Raw genomic sequence first — 25,923 nt, 5'->3', positions numbered from 1 at the left:
GGCGGGGGGCGGGGGGCGGGGGGAGAGAAACATCGATGTGAGTGACACATCAACCGGTTGCCTCCCACAGGCACCCCAACTGGGGCTGGGGATTGAACTGCAACCAAGGTATGTGCCCTTCACCGGGAATCAAACCTGTGACCCTTCAGTCCGAGGCTCTAACTACTAAGAAAAACTGGCCAGAGCCATTATTATTAATATTATTTTTAGAGGAAACAGGCTCAGTGAGCCAGAGTAATTTTTTTTTTTATTGCTTAAAGCATTACAAAGGGTATTACATATGTGTCCTTTTTTTTTTTTTCCCCAGAGTAATTTTTTATAAAATGTTTTGTTTTCAGAGAGGAAGAGAGAGGGATAGAAACATCAATGAGAGACCATCATCGATTGGCTGCCTCCTGCATGCCCCCCACTTGGGATCAAGCCTACAACCCCGGGCATGTGCCCTGACTGGGAATCAAACTGTGACCTCCTGGTTCATGGGTCAACATTCAATCACTGAGCCACTCCAACCAGGGAAAAACCCTCTTGATGAGTGTCTTTCATAGCTTTACCATAATTAAAGGAATCAAGGTCTGAAGGAGCTAATTCTTTCTGAATGGCTTCTTAAATTGTTCGTCAAAGGTCGCTTATGGCACCTGATTACTTTTCAAAGGTACAATTTACTCTTACAATTGTAAACACTGCCTCCTTCAAATATTCAACAGATATTATCTACTTACTATGTGCCAGGGAGTGAACTATGTGCTGACAAAAGAAGTGAGAAATGGGGAGGGGGAAAGAGTTCCTGCTCTCCAACAGTTTACAGTCTAGGAAGGATACCAGATAAAATGAACATATTTCATAAAATCTAAGACACTTGATTTTAAGATGCACTCTGATCTGTTAAAATGTCAAAGCCTTAGAATCAATGAAATACAAGACTTCAATGTGATAAACACTGTAATAGTTATAGGAATAAGGCATGTACTGTTGAAGCATGTATAATTGCCCCTGCCTAGAAATTTTGAGGATCGGTTAATAGACGGCATATAGTTGAAGTTCTTTACATGTAGTAATTCATTTAATTCTTACCTAAGATAGGTATGAACTACTGTCATCATTTGAAAAATGAGAAAACAGGTGAGAAAGAAGTCATTTGTCCAAGGTTATGCATCTAGGACGTGATGCATATAATAACCCTGAGCAATCTAGCTCAAGCCCATAGTCAACCACAATGTGTTTGAATAAATGAATTCATGGGGTAGACAAGGGAAAGGCTTTCCTACCAGAGGGAACAGCCTACACAAAAGCAAGAAAACACAAAAAGACATACTATAGGAAGTGAGGGTGGCTGGATCATAAGGAATGTGAGCAGAGTGATGAGGCTGGAGAGGTAGATGGGGATCAGAATGTAAAGGGCTTTGTGTAATCTTTTTTTTTTTTTTTAATATATTTTGCTGGATCATAAGGAATGTGAGCAGAGTGATGAGGCTGGAGAGGTAGATGGGGATCAGAATGTAAAGGGCTTTGTGTAATCTTTTTTTTTTAAAATATATTTTATTGATTTCTTACAGAGAGGAAGGGAGAGGGATAGTTAGAAACATCGATGAGAGAGAAACATCGATCAGCCGCCTCCTGCACACCCCCACTGGGGATGTGCCAGCAACCAAGGTACATGCCCTTGACCGGAATCGAACCTGGGACCCTTGTCTGCAGGCCGGCGCTCTATCCACTGAGCCAGACCGGTTAGGGCGTGTGTAATCTTTGATAAACAGTTTTCAAAAAGAAGTTTTCTCCAAAGCCAGGTCCTTTCCACAAAATAGAATTTTAGATGAAATGCCAATATATAAAACAGGCAAAAGTGGAGCTACTAATTAGTGGCAAGGGCACTTCATTTTGGCTTCTTCCTGGGTTACATGGGACAGTTTGAAGATCACTAAAGAGCAGTAAGAATATGAGCTTGTGCAAGTTTGTCTTAATGGAAACAAACTTGCACAACTCCTGGCTCTACCACTTTCTAACTGGGGGAAACTTTGGACAATTACTTAATCCATATGGCTCTGCTCCCTCACGTGTAATATACCTCATTTGCAAGGAATGAACCAGTTAATGTTTGTAAAGCACATGCAATGGTGCCTGGCCCATAGGTATGTACTCATAAAAGTGGCAGTATGGTGGGTGGATTGAAAAAGCCTGAAAGACAATTTAGACTTTATGAGAGAGATGATGTGAGATATGTAGGATAAAATGGTAGGACTTGGTGACTGGCTACAGTGGGTGGTGTGAGAAATTTGCTGAGAATGTTAACTGGAAATTGGCAGGTTGCTAATGCAGAAATGGGGCTGATAGTAAATATTTACTATCTGCAAGTTTCCCATCAACAGGCATTATGTGTACTTCCAGGAACCTACAATCTGGGAGTTACACATGAATTTAAAAGATAAATAGCAATACAACAGCAGATGCTGTCTATTGTGTCAGAAGTAAAGGCATAGAGATCTGAGTTGGTCAGGCTTGAGCAGCACTGTCCAACACAATCTCATGCAAGACACAGATGCCATTTAAAATTTCTAGTGACACTTAAAAAAAATAGGTGAAATATTTTATGTAACCCAGCATATAAAAACGTAATTTCTTCATGTAGCCAAGTCTTAGAAATCTTACACTTATAGACATCTCAATTTGGACGAGCCATATTTCAAGTACTCACTAGCCCCATGTGGCTAGTGACTTCCATACCGGATAGTGCAAGATACAGGAAAATGTTCATATTGAAAGAGTAATGGAAGTTCTAGTTAGAGGCAAGGGTAAAACTGGAGGGCGTCTAGATTAAAGGAAGTGGGAAGCCTTTGAAAGATTGAGATAGAGCAGTTTTTAGTAAATTAATCTATTGGCGCTACATCAGATTAAGACTGGAGGTTGTCCTTAATGCCAGTCATTGTAGCAATATATCTTTCACCGAGTTTCTTCCTGTCAGAGTACTGATGGTACAGACTGCCTTCTCAAGCATGTACTTTTGTTCCTTGTCAAAATAACAGGTTTGCTAGTGGAATTTGGGAAATCGGGGCAGAGGTATGCAAATACTTCCCTTCAGATGACATGAGAGTAAGGCCCCATTTCTGTGTGGTGTCAGAGCAAGACTAAGCACTAAAAAAGGCCTTTTGATAATGTTTATGTAAATTGAGATTCAGCCAGAGTATCAACCATTGCAGATTGATGTGCCACAGGTATTATAAAGGATGACTCAGAGAACAAATTATTTAGATACTTCTAATAACATGTACCCAAACTGGATTCCTATCTTTTTTCTTTTTAAAATATAATTTTATTGATTTCAGAGGGAGATAGAAACATCAATGATGAGAATCAATTGGCCGCCTCCTGCACGCCCCCTACTGGGGATTGAGCCTGCAACCCAGGCCATGTGTCCTTGATTGGAATCGAACCTGGGACCCTTCAGTCCGCAGCTCTATCCACTGAGCCAAGCCAGCTAGGGCTGGATTCCTATCTTACTATTCTTCAAAATTTGAGAAGTCACTGCCCTTTTAAAATATGCCTTCAAACTTTAATGCTTTCCCAACTCCCTCACACTTCCTAAGGATCCATGCCAGCTAGGAACAAACACCAGACTGATTTGCTTACCACCTTCCTTACCTCATTACCTCATTAAACCTCAGCAAAGACAATTTACAGAATGCATCCTGCCTGTTGGCAGAATGGGAAAGTTATCTGAAAGCTCCAGAGGGCCCACAGGGCATAGCATCTTTTTTCGTTTTTAAAGAAATTCTATTATTCTTTTTTTTAAAAAATATATTTTATTGATTTTTCACAGAGAGGAAGGGAGAGGGATAGAGTTAGAAACATTGAGTGAGAAACATTGATCAGCTGCCTCCTGCACATGTCCCACTGGGGATGTGCCCGCAACCAAGGTACATGCCCTTGACCGGAATCGAACCTGGGACCTTTCACTCCACAGGCTGACGCTCTATCCACTGAGCCAAACCGGTGCTGGCAAAATTCTATTATTCTTTTTAAAAATATGTATTTTTATTGATTTCAGATAGGGAAAGAAACATCAACGATGACAGAGAATCATTAATTGGCTGCCTCCTGCACATTCCCTACTGGGGATCGAGCCCACAACCTGGGCATGTGCCCTTGACTGGAATCGAACTTGGGACCCTTCAGTCCGCAGGCTGACGCTCTATCCACTGAGTCAAACCTGCTAGGGCTAGCATCTTTTTCCAATTTAACATTTTTTAACAAATTCAGTCTTAATGGAAACAAACTTGCTCATAGAGTAAGCAAGAGGTGTATAAAATTCTCAGCTCACCAAGAGGACCAAAATCCTCCCCAACACTTCTTAACATTGTGAAACTAAAAGTCCCTCTGAGTACTGCCGTTGCAGGATTACATTAAGCTGTGGGTGGTTGAAGGACAAGACTCCTTTCTTCACCATCTTCAAATGGAGTATCACTTTGTCAAAACAAATCTGTTTCAACCTTAATACTTCCATGAAGATTAAACAATATACAAGAAAGTGCTTTGTAAACTATAATGGACAATGTAAGATTTTTATTGTTCGGCTCATCAGGTATGTTCTTGGCCCTCTTATGCAGGAACAGCTGGAGAAAATGGAAGAACAACAGACACAATTAAGAAACGGAGTGCAACTCCAGCAACAGAAGAACAAAGAGATGGAGCAGCTAAGGATCAGCCTTACTGAAGAGCTTTCAACTTATAAGTCAGTTTTTGCTGCTTACCCAAATCTCAACTAACACTGGCTGACGAGATGGATGGTGGGGAGGGCAGATGTTGCTCGAGGGAAATTTCACTCAACAGTGGGAGACAAAGGAAAACTGGGAAATTTTTTTTCATCCATGAACAGATGGAAAATGGCTCTCTCTCTTTTTTAAGGGCTATGCTACCCAAGAGCCCGGAACAGGCTAATACTCCCACTTCTCAGGCAGGTGGAATCGAGACACAGTCTCAAGGTGATCCTTGCGGGTACAAGAGTGGAGTTTGCATTTTACTTTCTTAACAATACTAATACCTTAAAAGAACTTAAGTGTGTGTCTAATGACAAATCATGTAGGGATAACACATACCTCCAAATTGCCTGGTTCAAGCATTCAGGGTTTATTTGGAATGCTTGTTTCTGATAGGACTAAAAAAAATATGCCCTAATTATCACCAGGAATTCTGTAACAGGATAAAATATCTAAGCTCTGCATTCTCCCACCTTACCCCACCTGCTATTCACAAAGTTTCCTTAGAATAGCAGAAGGTAGTTATGCTACCTAAATTCAAACTATGACAAAAGAGGCCAAGGCTGCAAAATTTATCTGTATAGAAAAGCTGAAGAGGTGTTGTTTATAAGTGGAGGAACAGGATTATTGCTTAGTATGTGAAACAAGCAACACACCTATCCATTAATTTCTCTATATACCAGTATGTTCTCATTTTTCACATTTTAGATTCTCTTGGATAAAGAGACTAAGAATAAAAAAGGTCTGTCAAGTATATACTAGTTAGATGCCCATAAATTTTATTCTCAATTTCCTAGTTCATCTTACAGCTTGGATACAAACTCACAAATGACTACTGTAACTAATGCTTTTCCTAACTCACTAGGACTTTCTTTTACTGTTTTTTCCAGGCATAACAGATTGCGCTTATTGTTTGGGAGATTACTAGAACCATGTAATTGAGGAAAATGATCTGCTAAACACCTTTGTGTGGATCAGATTAAAAGTACAATAGGGAAAAAGCAACGATTAATTCAAAGAAACAAAACTACAGAATTTCAGGCACTGTAATACCTGTGTAAATTTAACCTGGACAGAGAAAAATTTTAGCTAGCCCCTCCCATCACCATCACACATTCATTACTTTGCAAATAAGAATTACCCAAATATTTCATAGGGGAAAGTCAACCCTGATCATATGTGAGTCACAGTCTAGCAATCTCTCCTCCCAACAAAACCTACAATAAATTTCCTAAGTTCAGTCATAAACTTTATACTGCACTAGAGACCTGGTGCACAAAATTCGTGCACTGAGGGGGAGGGGTCAGGGAGGGGGTCCCTCTGCTTGGCCTGCACCCTCTCGCAGTCTGGGAGCCGGCAGTTGGACAACCTTAGCACTGCCGTGGAGGTGGAAGAGGCTCCTGCCACCACCACTGCTCTTGCCAGCCATAAGCCCAGCTTCTGGCTGAGCAGTGCTAGGGGGAGCACACTGACCACCAGGGGGCAGCTCCTGCGTTGAGTGTCTGCCCCTGGTGGTCAGTGTGCATCATAGTGATCGGTCATTCCACAGTTCGGTCGATTTACATGTTAGCCTTTTATTACATAGGATTATTTAAAGTTGCAGAAATAATAAATTTATTCTTTTTTTCTTTCAATCTTACAGGAGCTGTTTAGAAATGTATGGCCGAATCTGTAACCCAGAAACAACCAAAAAAGCTTCTTAACAAAGGATCACTTAAGTACCCTTTTCCAAACACAGGAGAGAGTGCCAGGGACTTGGCAAGCAATTCACCCTGGGGAAGACACAAATACTGGCTGACCTGTTTAAAAAGATTCTAGGCTGGCTGGAGGCAGAACACACCAGTCAGCTCTTAGCTGGATTCTATTTTAATTATATCTTAATAAAGTGTTAAGAAAAAAAAAAAAAAAAAAAAAAAAGCCTCCTGTCCCTCCTGTCCACCAGCAGCAAAGGATGAATATATGCACCCCTGCAGCCTTGTGCAGAATGAAACTTGCCTTGTTGTTGACCTAAACCAAAAACATTTTTTTTGGAGCACAGGTGGGGTCAAAAGGCAGCCAATTTTCATTATATGGGTTTATAATTTGAATTCTTTTGTGCCATGAGTGTTGGACTTTTAATGAATCCTTTTACAAAGTTTACTTTTTATGCTGACGCATAGTCTACTCTTGTGTCAAGATAATTTTCACTATACTCTAAAAGAACTTAGTTCCAGAAAAAAAGGAACTAAATTTGAATCTAAAGGTTAAGGATATTCAGATTTCCCTAAAGATCATGCCTCATGAAAATGATTTTTGGTGAGTAATCTACTCAGTTAAACTGAGTGATTGCAAAGAACCAGGCATTTTATCTGGTTATGGTATGTGGCTTTCAGCCTTTATTTCTCACTTCTAAGAACAGGTCCCAGTGAAAAACATACTGGGGAGATTCAACCTCTATATGAGAAAAGGTTCAAACACCTTTTCCAAATTTAAATTTTGCCTTAAAATCTTTCTGCCACACTGCCTTTGACATGCTTGAAAGACTTCAAAAAGATGTTATTTTATCAAAGACTAATCTGTACACCTATGATTCAATGTTTTGTGTCTTTCACTTTCCCTGTGAAGGAGTAAAACTGTTTTCTATAGCTCTGGGTCTATTATAATTAATTCTGCTCTTGGTAGTCAAAGACCACAGAAAATAACTGTCATCTGAAGAATTCTTCTAGAAGCCAGAGACTGGTGTTTGATAGATATTATATTATATACTAAATAAAGCCCATCAGCATTGGGTTATGTAGAAAAGCAATTTATTTCATTATAAGCACTTACACAGTTAGTCATAGAGAGTAACAGGCCTGTTAGTGAAACAGGTCACCCAAAACAGAGATGGTATCAAACTAGTGGTCAAGGACTAACTCCTAAAAAAAAAAAGCAACTCTTATCCAGGATTAATTTAATTTTAAAAACAAATACAAGCTATAGATTCACTCTTCTCAACTTAGCTGGACAGCTTACCTGTGGTATAACTGTCAGGTAAAAACATACATCTTTACAACTTGGTGGTCCCAAGTTTTTAAAAAAAACCATTTCACAGAAAGGAAAGAAATAATATGAAATCAGCTCAAGAAATACACTAACAAGCAAAAATATATGGAAAACAGGAACACATACTTTTGACTTAAGAAACGGAGGAGACTAGTCTACGTAGGAAATGTGCATCCTGGAAAGTCAGGTGTGAAGATTTTAGAGTAGGAAGTTATGACTCAAATCTCCCCTAATTCCTGAATAAAAACATCTTGCAGTACTTACACTTCATGGCTCACACACCTACCTCTCTTGGCTCTATTCCTTATTTACTTCTAGCCTTTACTTAAATGAGCCTGAAAAATGTGGGGATATGGCATACAGAGAAAAATAAAATAACCACACACAATATTCCCCTTTCAGTGGCTACTTTAGATCTTTGATACTAGAAAATTCCTGAAAAAAATTTAAATATTAAGTCTGTGGCTTTGCTGAATCAAGCCCCTCAGTTAATATTTAGAAAACACCCTTGGATTGGGTTAATAACATTGTTGATGGTACCTATTATAGAGGGATAGCTGAACAAAGTCTGTGTCTCAGAACCAGTGTTAAATCACTATCAGGGTTGAGAGGAAAAGGGCAGGCAGTCTAAAATTACAAGTGCAGATGAATCTAGGACCCCTGTCCTTCTGGATCCACACTTCCTTCAGGGTCTTCATCATTATAAATATTCTCTGCCTGTCCAAAAAACAAGAAAAAGAGAAAAGGGTATTTAGTAAACATGAACGCAAGTTCTTAAAGTTAAGGTTTCAAAAACAGATTAGGTCAGGAAAAGGTTATGGGTCATATAGTCTCTGTTGCAACTATTCAACTCTGCAGTTCTTGGATGACAGCAACCTAGACAATCTGCAAATGAATGGGTATGTCTGTGTTCCAATAAAAGCAGACAGCTGGCCCACAGGCCAACACCCTGGATTAGGACATTCCCACAAAACTTAAGTACGGTTACTGAATGTCTTGATAATCAACCTTCTTGAGTCTTTCAGTCAGACATCATTCATCATAGTAAAAAGCCCTGGCTGGTGTGGCCCAATAGGTTGAGTATAATCCTGTGCACTGGGAAGTGCACCAGAAATTGATTCTGGGTCGACCCTCGGTTGCAGGCTCAATCCCCAGTAGGCAATGGACATTTTTCTCTTTCCCTCTCCCTCTCCCTCTCAAATCACTAAAAATAAAAATAAAGTAAAAACACAAATGTTCACAGAATAATGAATAAATAAAATGATATATCTATACAATATTATTTGACAATAAAAAACCCCAGTCATGACCTAGCCGGTTTGGCTCAGTGGATAGAGCGTCGGCCTGTGGACTGAAAGGTCCCAGGTTTGATTCCAGTCAAGGGCACATGCCCAGGTTGTGGGCTTGATCCCCGTTGGGGGTGTGTGCAGGAGGCAGCTGATCAATGATTCTCTCATCACTGATGTTTCTATCTCTCTCTCCCTCTCCCTTCCCGATTAAAACAAACAAACAAAAAAACACATGCAAAAAAACCAGTCACATATTGTGATTTTATTTATATTAAATGTTCAGAATAGGCAAATCCATAGAGAAAGTAGATTGGTGGTTGCCTAGTGCTGGGTGGACTGGAGGAAAATGGGGAGTGATGGGTAATGGATATGGGTGGTTATGGGGCTTCTTTTTGGCATAACTGACTGGGGTACTGGTTGCATAATTCTGTGAATATACAAAAATCACTGAATTATGTAAAAAAAAAGAAAAAAGAAACCCCATCCCACCATCACTGTATGTTCCAAATCTTAATTTATAATTTTTTTAAAATGAAAAAATGCTCTTGGATATAAAAAACTCTACTTCTAGTTCTTGATGAAACATCTGTATACAAAGGCATAATGTTAATTACAGACACCACTTTCATTTAGACAAAATTTATTGTTCTTAGTTTAGCACCTACTATGCATAAATCACCAGGCTAGGTGCTACAAAGTATGGGCTACACTTGTTTTTGAGGAGCTTGTGATCTGACCACAGGGAAATGTAAACAATTGTGTGTTTTCTGACAATGAATGTATATATAATGCCTTTTCCCCTGACACCAATTCTCTAATGCCAACTGGGCATCCAACATGTCACTTCAATCCTGACATTAACTAATTAGAGGTAGTGCTAGACTCCACAGGTTTGAGGGATGTGACTAAGGGCTCAGTGCCACAAGACTACCCTCACTTTGGGCACCAGTAATATGAGTGCTATGAGTACCCAGGCTACTTGTTATTTATAAGGAGTCCCTTATAAATAAATTTGTTGACTATAAATGTGGGGATTCCACAATCCTCTACTCAGGTTTGATAATATGCTGGAATGACTCACTAAATTCAGGTAAGTGCTTTATTTACTACTGAAGGCCCGATTGCACCGATTTGTGCACCAGTGGGGTGCCTCAGCCTGGCCTGCACCCTCTTGTAATCCAGGAGCCCTCGGGGGATGTCGGACTCCTGGTTTCGGCCCGATTCCCGCAGGCCAGGCCGATGGACCCCACAGGTGCATGAATCCATGCATCATGCACCGGCCTCTAGTATGCATATAAGATCTTTGGTTAATCTCTTCCCACTTCCCCCTGAGATTCATCAGTCTGTTCCATGTTTCCATGCCTGTGCATTGAGCATCTGCACCCGTGGTGGTTTTCCCTCTCCCTCTCCCTCTCAAATCACTAAAAATAAAAATAAAGTAAAAACACAAATGTTCACAGAATAATGAATAAATAAAATGATATATCTATACAATATTATTTGACAATAAAAAACCCCAGTCATGACCTAGCCGGTTTGGCTCAGTGGATAGAGCGTCGGCCTGTGGACTGAAAGGTCCCAGGTTTGATTCCAGTCAAGGGCACATGCCCAGGTTGTGGGCTTGATCCCCGTTGGGGGTGTGTGCAGGAGGCAGCTGATCAATGATTCTCTCATCACTGATGTTTCTATCTCTCTCTCTCCCTCTCCCTTCCCGATTAAAACAAACAAACAAAAAAACACATGCAAAAAAACCAGTCACACATTGTGATTTTATTTATATTAAATGTTCAGAATAGGCAAATCCATAGAGAAAGTAGATTGGTGGTTGCCTAGTGCTGGGTGGACTGGAGGAAAATGGGGAGTGATGGGTAATGGATATGGGTGGTTATGGGGCTTCTTTTTGGCATAACTGACTGGGGTACTGGTTGCATAATTCTGTGAATATACAAAAATCACTGAATTATGTAAAAAAAAAGAAAAAAGAAACCCCATCCCACCATCACTGTATGTTCCAAATCTTAATTTATAATTTTTTTAAAATGAAAAAATGCTCTTGGATATAAAAAACTCTACTTCTAGTTCTTGATGAAACATCTGTATACAAAGGCATAATGTTAATTACAGACACCACTTTCATTTAGACAAAATTTATTGTTCTTAGTTTAGCACCTACTATGCATAAATCACCAGGCTAGGTGCTACAAAGTATGGGCTACACTTGTTTTTGAGGAGCTTGTGATCTGACCACAGGGAAATGTATACAATTGTGTGTTTTCTGACAATGAATGTATATATAATGCCTTTTCCCCTGACACCAATTCTCTAATGCCAACTGGGCATCCAACATGTCACTTCAATCCTGACATTAACTAATTAGAGGTAGTGCTAGACTCCACAGGTTTGAGGGATGTGACTAAGGGCTCAGTGCCACAAGACTACCCTCACTTTGGGCACCAGTAATATGAGTGCTATGAGTACCCAGGCTACTTGTTATTTATAAGGAGTCCCTTATAAATAAATTTGTTGACTATAAATGTGGGGATTCCACAATCCTCTACTCAGGTTTGATAATATGCTGGAATGACTCACTAAATTCAGGTAAGTGCTTTATTTACTACTGAAGGCCCGATTGCACCGATTTGTGCACCAGTGGGGTGCCTCAGCCTGGCCTGCACCCTCTTGTAATCCAGGAGCCCTCGGGGGATGTCGGACTCCTGGTTTCGGCCCGATTCCCGCAGGCCAGGCCGATGGACCCCACAGGTGCATGAATCCATGCATCATGCACCGGCCTCTAGTATGCATATAAGATCTTTGGTTAATCTCTTCCCACTTCCCCCTGAGATTCATCAGTCTGTTCCATGTTTCCATGCCTGTGCATTGAGCGTCTGCACCCGTGGTGGTCAGTGCGCATCATAGCTACCAGTCGAACAGTCAGCCACTTAGCATATTAGGCTTTTATATATATAGATTACTGGTTTACTATAAAGGCTAGAACTCAGAACAAATGGAAGAAATGCATAGGGCAAGGTGAGGAGGGAGGACAGAGCTTCCATGTTGTCTCTGGGTGGCATCAATATGTTCACCAACCTGGAAGTTGATCAGATCAAGAGCTTTTAATAGGCTTTTCCAAGACTTTTTATAGAGCTCAATCCCATATCTGCGGGTTAGTGGAACTGAAAGTTCTAACTCTCTAATCAAGTGTTTGGTCTTTCTGGAGACCAGCCTCATCCTGAAGCTATATCTAGGGGCTCCTTAAGTCACCTCCTTACCCTAAACTAAGGTGTGCCCCAAAGGGACTCCTTATAAATAGCAGTAGACCCCTTTGTAATAATTATGCATGGTGTCAGATGGGTACTAGATTTACCAGGTGATCATTTCTTAAGTCAGTGATTTTCAACTTTATCTCATGGCACACAAACTAACTACTAAAATTTTGCAGCCAACCAAGAAATGTAATTTTTGCTGACCTGACAAAAATTTTTTTGATTCATTAACACTGGATGGCTACTGTTGTATTGTCTTTTTTAATTTAGTTTTTACAATCTAAGGGAAAAGAGGTCAATGCCCCTGACTAAATAGTCAGGTATTGCCTGTTTTAAAAATTCTTGTGGCACACGGGTTGAAAATCACTTTCCTAAGTTATATAAATGTCTAATCAGTGTGTTGTATACCCAAAACTAATACAATGTTATATGTCAACTGTAATTGAAAAAATTTTAAATTATTTTTTAAATATAGCAAGAGACTCCTACCACTCAGGAAATGCTAAGGTTTTTGGGCACTTTGTAACAGAAACTAGAATAGAAACCAAGTATTTCTTTCTTACACCACAATTTTCCTTTTTTTTTTTTTTTTTTTTTCCACAATTCTTACACACACACACACACACACACACACACACACTGAGTAAAGTAACAACCTGGCCTGGAATTAATGGCCTTGAAGGTTATGGAGTTCAATATCCTATAACATTCCCATGGAAACTACTAAAATACCTTTAATTGAGAGATAATCCAAAGGAAGCCCATTTCACCTTCCTGTTAGAATTCAACATTTTATATTAATTTTCTGTGTGTGAGGTGGATTTTCTGTTCACACATGTAACACATCCTTGAAGTATACAAAGAAATCACTAACTCTCTAAATGTACCAACCATATTTTGGCAAACAGACTTCTAAATAAATACCTACAAGTATTTAAACAGAAGACCAGATACACATAATTTAAAAATGAGATTCCACCATGCTGTTCTGCAACCTGCTTTTTCTCTACTAATAGCACTGTAATGAGTATCTTACAAAGCTAAGCACACTTCTTTGATACATACTATTCCAAAGTATGTTTGTAGTATATCATTTGTTAATCTCATAGGCCACAAACACTCTCATCAATAAGTGCAATTCTTTAGGAAAGGTTTATATTTTTTAATACAGTTTTTAAAACTATGTTTTATTGATTTGAGAGAGAGAGAGAGAGAGAGAGAGATAGAAACATCAATGCATGTGCCCTGACTGGGAATCGAACCAGCAACCTCTTGGTACATGGGTTAACGCTGAACCACTGATCCACACCGGCCAGACTATAGTAAAGTTTTAAAACATTTTTCCTCATGTTGAGCCAAAAACTTTCCCCTGGAGTTTATTCTTGGCTCTAGATCTATCCTGAGAAACCAAAAGTTTCTTTGGATTTATTTTCATTATTCAGGGTATAATCACTGAAAAGCCATACAATTGTTTTTGTTTTTTTAAAAAATTGTAGTAAACACAAACATAAAATTTACCATACTATCACTATCACCCATCTCTAGAATATATGTTTTATTGCATTGCTATATATTAGAGATTACAGTTTTCTCCATTAAATTTCAAGCACTCTAAAAATGACATTGTGGTAGAAACTGTGCTAGGCATGTTCACAGATCATTTCAAGGGAATAACCTTTCCTAGATATTCAATTGCTAGCCAAGAGGGAGAAACAAGAGGCAAGCCAACAAATAGGAGGTTACTTTAATAGTCCAGCAAGTGGTAATGAGAACCTGAGCAAAAAACTAGGGCAGTGATGGCGAACCTTTTGAGCTCGGCGTGTCAGCATTTTGAAAAACCCTAACTTAACTCTAGTGCCGTGTCACATATAGAAATTTTTTGATATTTGCAACCATAGTAAAACAAAGACTTATATTTTTGATATTTATTTTATATATTTAAATGCCATTTAACAAAGAAAAATCAACCAAAGAAATGAGTTCACGTGTCACCTCTGACACGGGTGACATAGGTTCGCCATCACTGAACTAGGGTGTGGAATAGACAGGAAAGTTGGGAATGGATGTATTTGTAAGACGAGTATAGATTGGAGAAACATTGCAGAGCTAGACAACATAAAGTCTGATAAGTGAACTAGACCTAAAGGTGAATATATAGTGGAGGAGAACTTCAATTTTCAAGTGTGGTGAGATGGGGAAATACTAAAGCCATATGGAAAACAGCCAAGTCAGAAGGAAAGGGGAGTAGGGAGAATGGGGAAAGAAGCAAAGCCCAGTTTAGTTGAGTCTTAGATACCAGTGAGATAACCAGATGAAGATAAAGAGCAGGAAGTTGAAAATGATATGATAATGTACGGACAAGCACTAAAATCACACAAAGGAGCACACTGAACAGAAATGCCAGTTGTATTCATTAAGTATAGAAATATGAAGTGATAGTCTACCTCCTTTATTTAACCTCCCCAAAATGACTAAATACTCACCATCTGCCACACTTGCATGATATTGTCTTCTGACACAGAACAGATCACCCAAGGTTCATTGGGATTCCAAGAGAAATCAGATATCTTGGCAGTGTGACCACCATGAATAAACTGAAGAAGAGAGGAAAACAGATATAAAAAGCAGATAGAGGATATTAAATTACAGATTACTTCAATTGCTCAATGTTTGTACATACCAACAACTCCGGTGGCCCATCTTCTGCATCTTCGGGGGATTGTTCCTCTCCAATTTTACTAGCACAAAAAGATTTTCAAAAGTTAAAACAGATTTTTCCTAACTAATTTTGGAAAGTATAAATAAAAGAAAATAATTCCACAAAAAAGTAACTAATACAAGACTTACCTTAAATCCCAGACATTCAGTCTGCGATCAGTACCACTGGAAGCCAAAATAGTCTCATTGTGAGGTGACCACTGAACCTACAGAGAAGAACAAAGGAAACAGAAGTTTTCAACTACAAAATTGAGTGAAAAGCACCTAAAATTATATTTAACAATTCAAATTTTTATACATAAAAAGAGAATTCCAAGTATTTTTAAAAAATTGATTTATACAGAGAGAGAGGTGAAGGGGGTGAGAGGGAGAAACGGAGGGTGTGAGAGACAGAGACAGAGAGAGAGAGAGAGAGAGAAAGAGATTTGATGTTGCACTTAATTATGCATTCACTGGTTCCTTTTTGTATGTGCCTTGACTGGAGATCGAGCTTGCAACCTTGGCATATTGGGATGATGCTCTAACCAACTGAAAATTACCTTGCCAGGGCCTCCAAGTATTTTAGACATAAAGTTAAAACTGACAAACAAGATCATTTTTGGTATGAAAATAACCCATTATTAGACCTAGGATATCAGCTTTTACTCTATTTGATCTTATATTTTTGAAGACCTTTTTATTTATTCTGGCCTCTAGCCAAATGTAATCAAATTCTGACCTAAGAACTATAGTACAGGTCACACAATTTCCCAAGTACTTATTATGAATTCAGTGCTATACATAACATTAAAAATGACTCATTACAATTATTTTATTAAAATAAAGTTAGCTACTACATAGACAACTCATACTTGTGAAAACTGTTTGGTAAGCCCTAGCTGGTTTGGCTCAGTTGATAGAGTGAAGGGTCCCGGGTTCCATTCTGGTCAAGGGCACGTACCTTGGTTGTAGGTCCTTGGCCCTGGTCAGGATGTGTGCAGGAGGCAACCAATCAATGTGTCTCTCTTACATTGATGCTTCTTTCTGTCTCTCCCTCTACAACTCTCAAAATCAATGGAAAAATATCCTCAGGTGAGGATTAAAAAAATGAAATAAAATTATCAATCTATCTATCTATCTATCTATCTATCTATCTATCTATCTATCTAAAAGGCTAATATAATATGTAAACTGTCCCCTTGGGAGTTTGACCAAGGGTTCGATTGCTTGCTATGATGTGCGCCAACCACCAGGGGGCGGCACAGAATGAAGGTAGGTCCCGGCCTGCAGCCAGGAGGCCACAATTGGCCCTGATCGCCAGCCAGGCCTAGGGACCCTACCCGTGCATAAATTTCATGCCCGGGCCTCTAGTAATTAATCAATCAATCAATCAATCAATCAATCTATCTATCTAAAAGCCTAAGTGACTGTTACAGTGGAACGACCAGAACAACCCGTTGCTATGAAATGCACTGACCACCCCGATTGCATGATCAGGCAGGCCGGCCGGCCAACCTCCCTGTCCTTTCCCCTGGCCAGCAGGTGCCAATTGCCTGCCCGATGGGGAATGGGTGGCGGTGGACGCAGGTGGCGCCAAGGTGGGTGCAGGTGGGGAGCGGGGCCAGCTGCTGGGGGAAGGCCCAGGCTGGCCAACCTTCTGGTCCCTGAAGGCTTTTGAAAAACCTCTCTGGGGAGGCTTTTCTTTTCCCCCCAGCAGCGCACAATTCAAAGGTGCTAGTCGCAGAGCCGCCTGCCACGGAGTCGCTCAATCTCTCCCCACCCAGTCAGATTGAGTCTAGTGTGGGAGGGTGGACCACCCTGAGCCGCTGCCTGAAGGCAGGAAGCTGGCAGGGGTCAGGCATGAACACAGAGGCCTTGGAGCTGGACCACCCGACCCCCAGCGTGCTCTCTGCCTGGAGGCGTCCAGCTGCAGACCTCCGACCCCATTAACTCGATCAGTGGTGGGGTAGAAAGTGACCTGGGAGGGTGAAGTAATAAAACTTGGGGGAAGTACCACTGGTGCAGTCCCTGCGACCTTCTCCTCCCAGGATAATGCTGCACTCCCTAACCTCCCATGAGCCAACATAAATGTGGATTCACAAACAGGCAGGCCCCTGAGGAGCTTCAGCTGGGGGACGAGAGGAGTTACTTCTGACACCTCCACCCTTTGCTTTAAGGCTGTATTCGCCTTCTCTAATACATGTTGCTTGAAGTACATGATGGTTTGTGTTTAGACATACAATAAACATGGGGAAAACAAAGTTTTGTGCTTTAGAACAAAAGAGTCTGGAATCTTTGATGGGGGGTTTCTCTCTCTCTCTCTCTCTCCCCTTCCTCCCCTCTTCCCTGCCCTGGCAAACCTTCACGCAGAAAGTTAACCCTAGCTCCTCAGAAGGCACCCTCGCTGGAGTGGCCTCTGTTTTGTTTTTTTTTCTAATCTCTAAACCGGCAGTTGGACATCCCCTGAGGGGTCCCAGATTGTGAGAGGTCACAGGCTGGGCTAAAGGACATCCCCCTACCCCCCGCCCTATGCACAAATTTCGTGCATCAGGCCACTCTTCTCTGTTTGGTAAGGAAGTCCTAGCTTCATGGTATAGACAAGAGGGCATTAGCAACCAGTATTTAAGGAAGAATTTGGATACCCTCCAGGCAATACCACCATTATAAGCAAGGACAAAGAGATAGGGTGAGGCCCTAGCAGGTTTGCCTCAGTGGATAGAGCATTGGCCTGCGGACTAAAGGGTCCCAGGTTCGATTCTGGTCAAGAGCACATGCCCAGGTTGCCGGCTCCATCCCGTGGGCAGTGTGCAGAAGGTAGCCAATCAATGATTCTCTCTCATCATTGATGTTTCAATCTCTCCCTCTCCTTTCCTCTCTGAAATCAATAAACATGTATATTAAAAAGAGAGAGAGAAAAGACAAAATGTTCCTTGGAGCAAACTGAAGAGTAGAAAATAAGGTTGAGACTAAGTGTGTTAAGAATATGAGCCAAGTTTGGATGCCACATTCACACACCAAAATTAATTCTGAGGACTCTCAGGGTCTTAACACTTGACAAAACAATGTGTTTCTTTTCTAAAATGTATTTTTTTTTATTGATTTTAGAGAGGGGAAGAGGGAGAGATAGAGAAACATCAATGTGCAATAGAAACACAGACTGGCTGCCTCACTTAGGCCCTCTACTGGGGATCAAATCCAAAACCTGGGCATGTGCCCTGACTGGGACTTGAACCTGCCACCTTCTGGTGCATGGGACTATGTTCCACCAACTGAGCCATACCAGCCAGGGCCAATGTTTTACTATAGTGATACAAAATGGGCCTTTCCTCACTATAACATTTTAAATTCTTTGGAAGCAAAGACTGTAACATTTCTCACAGTACCCTTACAATAAGCTTTCAATATAATGATTATTTCTTGAATTGGGCTAGAGAGTTTTGCATGCCAAGAAAGGAGCTTAGCCCCAGCAAGTTTGGCTCTGTGGTTAGAGCGTCAGCCTGAGAACTGAAGAGTGTCAGGTTTGATTCCGGTCAAGGGCACATACCTCTGTTACAGGTTCAATCTCCGAGGCCCAGCCTGGGCACACGTGGGAGGCAACTAATCGATGTGTCTTTTTCACATCGATGTTTCTCTCTCCCTGTCTCTCCCCATCCTTTCTACACTCTCTAGAAATCAACAGAAAACATACCCTTGGGTTAGGATTAAAAAAAAAAAAAAAGAAAAGAAAAAGAAAAAAAGAAAGGAGCTTTAGCCCTGCCAGTGTGGCTCAGTTGGCTGAGCAATGCCCTGTGCACCAAAAGGTTGCCTGTTCGATTCCCAGTCATTGGAGGCAACCCAGCAATGTGCAATGTTTCTCTTTTTCTCTCTAAAAATACATTTAAAAAAGAAAGAAAAAAAGCTCAAGCTGAAGCAGAAAATATGGAGCCAGTATAGAATAGAGGAAAAACAACCCCAATTCCTAGAGATTAGCATAGGCACACAAAACATTTCTACTAATATAGCAATGGAATAAACCATGCCTAGTTGTACATCAAGGTCTTCTGCTTAAAAAAAATTATAGCCTTGCCCTAGCTGGTTTGGCTCAGTGGATAGAGCGTTGGCTTGCGGACTGAAGATCCTGGGTTTGATTCCGGTCAAGGGCACATGCCCGAGTTGCAGGCTCGATCCCCAGCAAGGGGTGTGCAGGAGGCAGCCGATAAATGATTCGCTCTCATCATTGATGTTTCTATCTCTCCCTTTTCCTTCCTCCCTGAAATCAATAAATTAAAAATAGAAATAGAAATAAAATATTATAGTCTTAACTGCTGCTGCTTTAAAAAAAAATCCTCACGAAGCTATTTTTTCCAGTTTTTTTTTTTTTTTTTTTTAAAGAGAGAATGGGAGGGAGAGGGGGAGAAAGAGAGAAATATCATTGTGAGAGAGACAAATCGACTGATTGCCTCCCGCTCACACCACAACCAGGGATCTAACCTGCAACTGAGATATGTGACCTTGGGCAGGAATCGAACCAGCGATCCTTTGGTTGGTGGGCCAAAGCTGTAAACCATCAGGGCAGCTTTAGCTTCTCTTACCTGGAATATTTCATCCTTATGTGATTCAAAGGAATGCAACTTAAGTTTCAGATTTCTCAGATCCCACAAGGCAACAGTCTATGTAAAGAATGGAAATAAAGACTAATCAATAATTTTTTATGAGAAAAAAAAAGAAAACCCCTAAGTAAAAGATCTCTGCATTCAAAAGAAGCCAGAGAAATTCACCCTGTTTTCTTTTAAAATAAACCAAACTAACCTTATCAGCTGATCCTGTGGCAAGAATGAATTCACTATAAGGATTAAAAGAAAGGCAGTTCACTTCAGCAGTGTGAGCATCAACTGAGTGGCTTGGTTTGGAAGTATTGTTTGAACGAGTATCCCAGCTTTAGTACAAAAAACAACAACAAAAAACAGGAAAAAAGGTTGAAAATGGGCAACTAAATATAAAACTTAATTTATGAAGAAAAACTTAAAAAATGGATTCTACTCACATCATAAGTTTCTGATCATCAGCAACGGACCCAAACAGAGACTCATGGAGCAGATGCCAGGAAACATCTTCTACTACTGCTGTATGCCCTGTAAAGATGGTCTTCGCATCCACAACTTTTCCTTCCTTTGGAACAGCACTGATGTCCCATAGGCAGATGGTCTTAAATGCAAAATTAACTATTATAGAAAAGGAAGATTCTCACTTCCCCACATACCCCAGAAAAGAAACTGGTAACAAGCCCAGATTTGTTTCAAAATGGAAAGGATACACACATGGTCATCTGAAGCACTAAGTAAATGCCCACTCAGATTTGGGTTCCAAGAAAGCCCATAGCCTTCCTTCTGATGTCCACGGAGACGCAAGTCTGGGTTGCACTCTCCAGAAGGATCTGCAAAGTAAGACACATCAAGACTATCCATCTCACTGCCTCTATGGATCTACTGAGCATAATGAAATTCTTATCAAGAAGTCTAAAGCTCTTGCCCAGCCAGCTTGGCTCATTGATTGAGCATCGACCTATGAACCAGCAGTTCATGGTTTGATTCCCAAGCAGAGCACATGACCAGGTTGCCGGCTTGATCCCGTGTGGGCTGTGCAGGAGGCAACTGATCAATGATTCTCTTTCATCACTGATGTTTCTATCTCTCTCTCCCTCTCCCTCTCCCTTCCCCTCTGAAATCAATATTTTTTTTTAAAAAAGAGCTCTAAAGCTCTTAATATTTATAAGCAATACAGACCTATTATGACCAAATATACAATGCTTAAACTGCACCATCATTCTGTTCTACGTAAAGAAGCATTTTTTTCACTTAAAGTTGAAGACTATCCACACATCTCAATATAAATGACAAGATATTAAGTTATGCAAGGAATAACAAAAGCAACTAAAAGACTGAGTGGAGCAATGTATTCCCATAGTGACATTTGTATTTGAATTGAAGAGAGCAGGTACCTGGTTTAGAAGGATGTTTTGTATAGTCAAAAACAAGAACATCACTGGATGGAGTCTTTGTTGCAATGATGCATGGGTTCTGTGGCATATAACGTGCCCGGTTTACTTCTCCTTCATGGTTGATCTTAATTTCTATTTCAATTTTTCCACTAACAGAGCCAAAACCTCCAAATTCTGTAAATAAGAAATTAATTGCAAATGAAGACAAAACAAGAGCTACTCTCTATATATCATTCAAAGCATTACACAGACAAGACTTTTTATCAGCAAGTTGGCATAATACCAGAAGTAATCTAGACATTTGTTAGCACCATAAAGTGCTTTCACATCCTTTATTTTGTTTGATTACCACAACCCTACAGAGTTACTATCTTCTGGGCCCCGAAGATAGTTATTATCTCCAAAAATTTTACACATAAGGGTGACATGACTATGGCAGAACATAAACTGAATTCCTATTTTTCTGATTCTGAGCCTAGTACACTTTCAGCCCTCGTAGTTATGTACCTAATAAGAGTATTATATTACTATCTAAAATTAAGAAATAGCCCAGCTGTTGTGGCTCAGTGGTTGAGTATCAACCTATGAAATTGGGGGTCATGGTTCAATTCCCAATCAGGGCACATGCCTGGGTTGCAGGTCTATCCCCAGTAGGAGGTGTGCAGGAGGCAGACTGATCAATGTCTCTCCAATATCTCTCCCATCATTGATGTTTCTATCTCTCTCTCCCTGTGCCTTCCTCTCTGAAATAAATAAAAAAATATGTATTTTAAAAAATAAATAAAATTAAGGAACACTATGGACTCCACTTCAAAAGTAGTTTCTCAATAAGCAGTTTTCAAATCTCATTTAAAGTACCAAAAAAGTGTGCTGAGTAAATAAAACCCAAGTTGCTATTTTAATGAATATGAAGTACACAATGTGCTTGGTACTAAAGAGTTCCTCTTATACTATTTTTAAAGCTCCAGTTTGGGGTAATCTTTCTGAAATATCACACCGTATCTTCTTCCTACACAGTTTCTCTTAGTCCCAGTGAGGAAAAACAGAGCCACAAGAGCTCTTTCATTTTTCCAATCCCCCACTTATACTTGGCAACCATAGTCCCTGGTTGAAATAAACCAGGTAGGCAAGGACTAGACAAAAGCGTTTTTAAAATTCATATTTGACTATTGCATGCCCTTAGAGTTCTCCTAAGTACCATTATAAAATGTAAAACACAACATTATTTGTGATTATGTAAATCTTGGCAAACATAATATAAATAAAGGTAGTCAATGATTAGTCTAAAGAATTATACAAGACAGCATGATAAGGTACCTAAGAGTCACACCTTAGCCTAAATGACTCTGCCCCTTACTAGCTTGGTGTTTTGGGGAAGGCCTTCAATTTCTAAGCCCCAAATACCTTATCCAAAAAGCAAGTTCTGGGAGTAAATGAAAATGCTATCAACAGCACTGTTATACAAGTATTATACTTTGAAGGATAAAAATCTTTTCAAAAAGCAAAGACATAGATGAGTAATATGGCTAGCAGTTTAGATAACTTTCAACTTTAAAATAACTTTTACAAGTTGAAAACCAAAATTTTCAAAGAAGTTAAAAACCTAAAAATAAAAGTTCAAAATAGACTCTAAAAGAGAAAAACCCACATTAAGCAAGTTTTTTTAAAGACCTCTAGACCATGGAGCACCTACAATTTAAAAATAGAAGGCATATGATGCATGATGTCAAGGAACTTTTAGTCCAAACATGGGGACATAGCCCTAGCTGGATAGAGCAGTGGTTGCCAATTGGTGGTCCACAGACCACTGGTGGTCCGTGAGGTCTGAAAGGTTGGCAACCACTGGGATAGAGCATCAGCTTTATCAAACCCAAAGGGTCCTGGGTTTGATTCCAGTTAAGGGCACGGAACTTGGTTGCAGGCTCTTCCCTGGCCCGGGCCCGGGTCTGGGTCAGGGCTGGTGCGGGAAGCAGCCATTCGTTGCAGGCTCTTCCCTGGCCCGGGCCCGGGTCTGGGTCTGGGTCAGGGCTGGTGCGGGAAGCAGCCATTCGATGTTTTTCTCTCACACCGGTGTTTCTCTCTTGTCTTTCCCTCTCTCTTCCACTCTCTCTAAAAGTCAATGGAAAAATATCCTCAGGTGAGGATTAACAAAACACACACACACACCAAAACAAACAAACACGGGGACATAACTATAGATGAAAAAAGCTTAACAGTCAGAAAAAAGATACCAATAACAAGGGAAGAGCAATAACTGGCATGGAGCCCACAGAGCAGTAAATAATTGTTACAAAATATGGGTTATTTCAGTACTGGGTATATACTGAACAGAGGGCTTCCCTAACTGTAAGAAATCAGCATAGCCCTAGTCGTTTGCTCAGTGGTTAAAGCGTCAGCCCTCAGAGTGAGGGTCACGGGTTCGATTTAAGACTAGGGCATGTAGCTGGGTTGTAGGCTCGATCCTCAGCCCTAGTTGGGGAGCGTGCAGGAGGCAACCAACTGATGTGTCTCTCTCATATCAATATTTCTCCCTCTCCCCTCCACTTTTTAAAAATCAATGAAAAAAATATCCTCAGGTGAGGATTAATAACAACAAAATCAGCATAGAGGATTTATAATTGAGGTTTTATAAAGATGAGGACGTATCTATTAAAAAATAATTAGAATATGTGGAACATAATGAACAAAATAAACTGATGAACAAAATAGATCCAGAAACATAGAAGCACAGAACAGACTGTGGAATCTGAGAGAGAAGGTAGGGGAGGGAGAAATGGGTGGGAAGAGATCAACCAAAGAAGTTGTATGCATTTATGCATAACCCATGGACATAGACAATAGGGTGTAAAGGCCTAGGGTGAGGGGGCGGGGCGTGCTACAATGGGTCAATGAGGGGGGAAAAGGGGGATTTCCAATAATAAAAATAATAATTAGAAGTTCTATAAGTTGAAGCTTATCTGTCAAAGGCCAAACTTGAAGTAGAAAGACTGTGGTACTAATGTAGTCATGGGTCACTTAACAACTGGGAAACATTCTAATAAATGTGTTAGGTAACTTTATCATTGTGTGAACATCATAGAGTGCACTTACACAACCCTAGAATCTCTAGCCTACTACACACCTAGGCTAGTTATATGGTATAGCCTACTGCTCCTAGGCTACAAACCTGTACTTATAGCATGTCACTGTACTGAACACCGCAGGCAACTGTAACACAATAGTAAGTACTTGTGTATCTAAACATAGAAAAGATACAGTAAAAATACAGTATAAAGGATAAAAAATGGTACACCCAAATGAGGCATTTATCATAAACCGAACTTGCAGGACTGGAAGTTGCTCTGTGTGAGCTGGTGAGTGAATGCCTAGGATATTACTGTACACTACCACAGACCTTACAACCCAGCCCACGAGATCTCCCCTGGCTTTCTTCTGACAGGGTCAGAAACAGAACATCAAAGCTGTCAATGCTGCTCTGTGAACAGGGATGTGGGCTGGATTGGAAATACAGAGGAGAAACTGGCTAGGTAAAGTGTAGCTGACCATTAACAGTGACTATCAGGAGGCCTAAAGATTAGCAGGAATAAAAAAATCAAGATGGAGAGATAAAAGAACACTGAGAATTGTCTTGGCAATGTGGTTTTTGGCTCTTGCATAAACAGTGGTTAGATTAAGAAACTTTGTGGTACTCATAAAAAGTGTTTAATATGGAGAGAATGTAGAACTACAGACTCAATTTTATTTATCTTCACTTGAGGATATGTTTCTTTTTTTTAAGTCTTTAAAATATATACATATTTTTATTGATTTCAGAGAGGAAGGGAGAGAGAGAGAGAGACATCAATGATGAGAGAGAATCATTGATTGGCTGGCTCCTGCATGCCCGCACCCCCCGCCCCACTGGGGATGGAGCCACAACCCGGGCCTGTGCCCTTGACCAGAATCGAATCCCAGACCCTTCAGTCCGCAGGCCCATGCTCTTTACATTAAGCCAAACCAGCTAGGGCCTCTCGTGGATATGTTTCTATTGATTTTTAGAGAGAGAGAAGGATGGGAGAGAAGGGACAATGAGGAGGAGGAGAGACATAAACACAGAGAGACAGAGACATTGATATAAGAGAGAAACATCGATCGGTTGTCTCCCATATGTGCCCTGACCTGGAACAGGGATCGAACCCCAACCTTTTTTGGTGTATAGAACGACACTCCAACCAATTGACCCACTGGGCCAGGGCTCAATATTTTGACTTTGGAAATTTGTTTTTGGTTTTATTAAACTTATCTGGCACAAAGGGCTCGCTCTGGCATTAAATTGATGATGAAATAAAGCTTACCACAACTTGAAAATATTTCCAAAGTACAGGGACCGGATGGCTTCATACTACCACAGGAAGCTTTTACTAAAGTGGCAGTGGCACTTAATACTTGTTAAGGTAGATCCTGTGGACCTGTGTGCTTGTACAGGATCTTAGGTCCTCAACAAAGAATGTACAGCAATGTACTCTGAAGACCATTCAAGCTAGAACTGGAAGGGAGATAAGTGTCCTCTGAATATATAGCGCTGGGAGGACAGCCTCTTCTGTGCCGCAACCGTCAGTGGCTGACTGATTGGGATGTAATCTGCATACTCAAAATTGAGGTGCTGTGAGAGGGAATCTACTGCCAACCCACACAGATATTGTACCTATCACAGAGGAAAAAATTCCTCCTAAACCATATATCCTTCCATTTCTTCAAGGAAATTCAACTCCATTATAATCTTACTAGAGGCCCGGTGTACAAAAATTTGTGCACTGGGGGGCGGGGGAGGGAGGGGGGGTCCCTCAGCCCGGCCTGTGCCCTCTCGCAGTCTGGGACCCCTCGGGAGATAATGACCTGCTGGCTTAGGCCTGCTCCCGGGTGGCAGAGGGCACGCCCAATCCCTA

The 25,923-nt window shown here is 40.6% G+C and overlaps 2 protein-coding genes across 4 annotated transcripts in view; one reads left to right on the top strand and one right to left on the bottom strand.

The window, feature by feature from the left end:
• Positions 1–6,431, top strand: part of SYNC (syncoilin, intermediate filament protein) — an 18,967-nt gene extending 12,536 nt beyond the window's left edge. The window contains exons 3-5 of the mRNA XM_005878364.2: positions 4,599–4,723; positions 4,897–4,973; positions 6,391–6,431. Of these exons, the coding sequence (XP_005878426.2) occupies positions 4,599–4,723; positions 4,897–4,973; positions 6,391–6,401 (213 nt within the window). The 3' untranslated portion in view covers positions 6,402–6,431. The remainder of the gene's footprint in view (positions 1–4,598; positions 4,724–4,896; positions 4,974–6,390) is intronic.
• RBBP4 (retinoblastoma binding protein 4) overlaps positions 4,533–25,923 on the bottom strand; it is a 32,381-nt gene continuing 10,990 nt past the window's right edge. For 2 of the 3 annotated variants that reach the window (XM_005878363.2, XM_005878362.2), the window contains exons 4-12: positions 20,999–21,172; positions 20,319–20,434; positions 20,045–20,205; positions 19,810–19,936; positions 19,593–19,670; positions 15,172–15,248; positions 15,005–15,062; positions 14,808–14,918; positions 7,513–8,489 (exon numbers count right to left, since the gene is read on the bottom strand). In XM_005878363.2, coding sequence (XP_005878425.1) covers positions 8,424–8,489; positions 14,808–14,918; positions 15,005–15,062; positions 15,172–15,248; positions 19,593–19,670; positions 19,810–19,936; positions 20,045–20,205; positions 20,319–20,434; positions 20,999–21,172 — 968 coding nt within the window. In that variant the 3' untranslated portion in view covers positions 7,513–8,423. Of the gene's footprint in view, positions 4,605–7,512; positions 8,490–14,807; positions 14,919–15,004; positions 15,063–15,171; positions 15,249–19,592; positions 19,671–19,809; positions 19,937–20,044; positions 20,206–20,318; positions 20,435–20,998; positions 21,173–25,923 lie in introns of those variants that run through there. The other variant, XM_014549502.1, reaches the window with a different exon arrangement.

Source organism: Myotis brandtii, unplaced genomic scaffold (genome assembly GCF_000412655.1).
Source record: "Myotis brandtii unplaced genomic scaffold, ASM41265v1 scaffold555, whole genome shotgun sequence".
Lineage (NCBI taxonomy): Eukaryota > Metazoa > Chordata > Mammalia > Chiroptera > Vespertilionidae > Myotis > Myotis brandtii.
The sequence above is the reverse complement of the archived record's forward strand: the minus strand, read 5'-3'. Positions and strand labels throughout refer to the sequence as shown.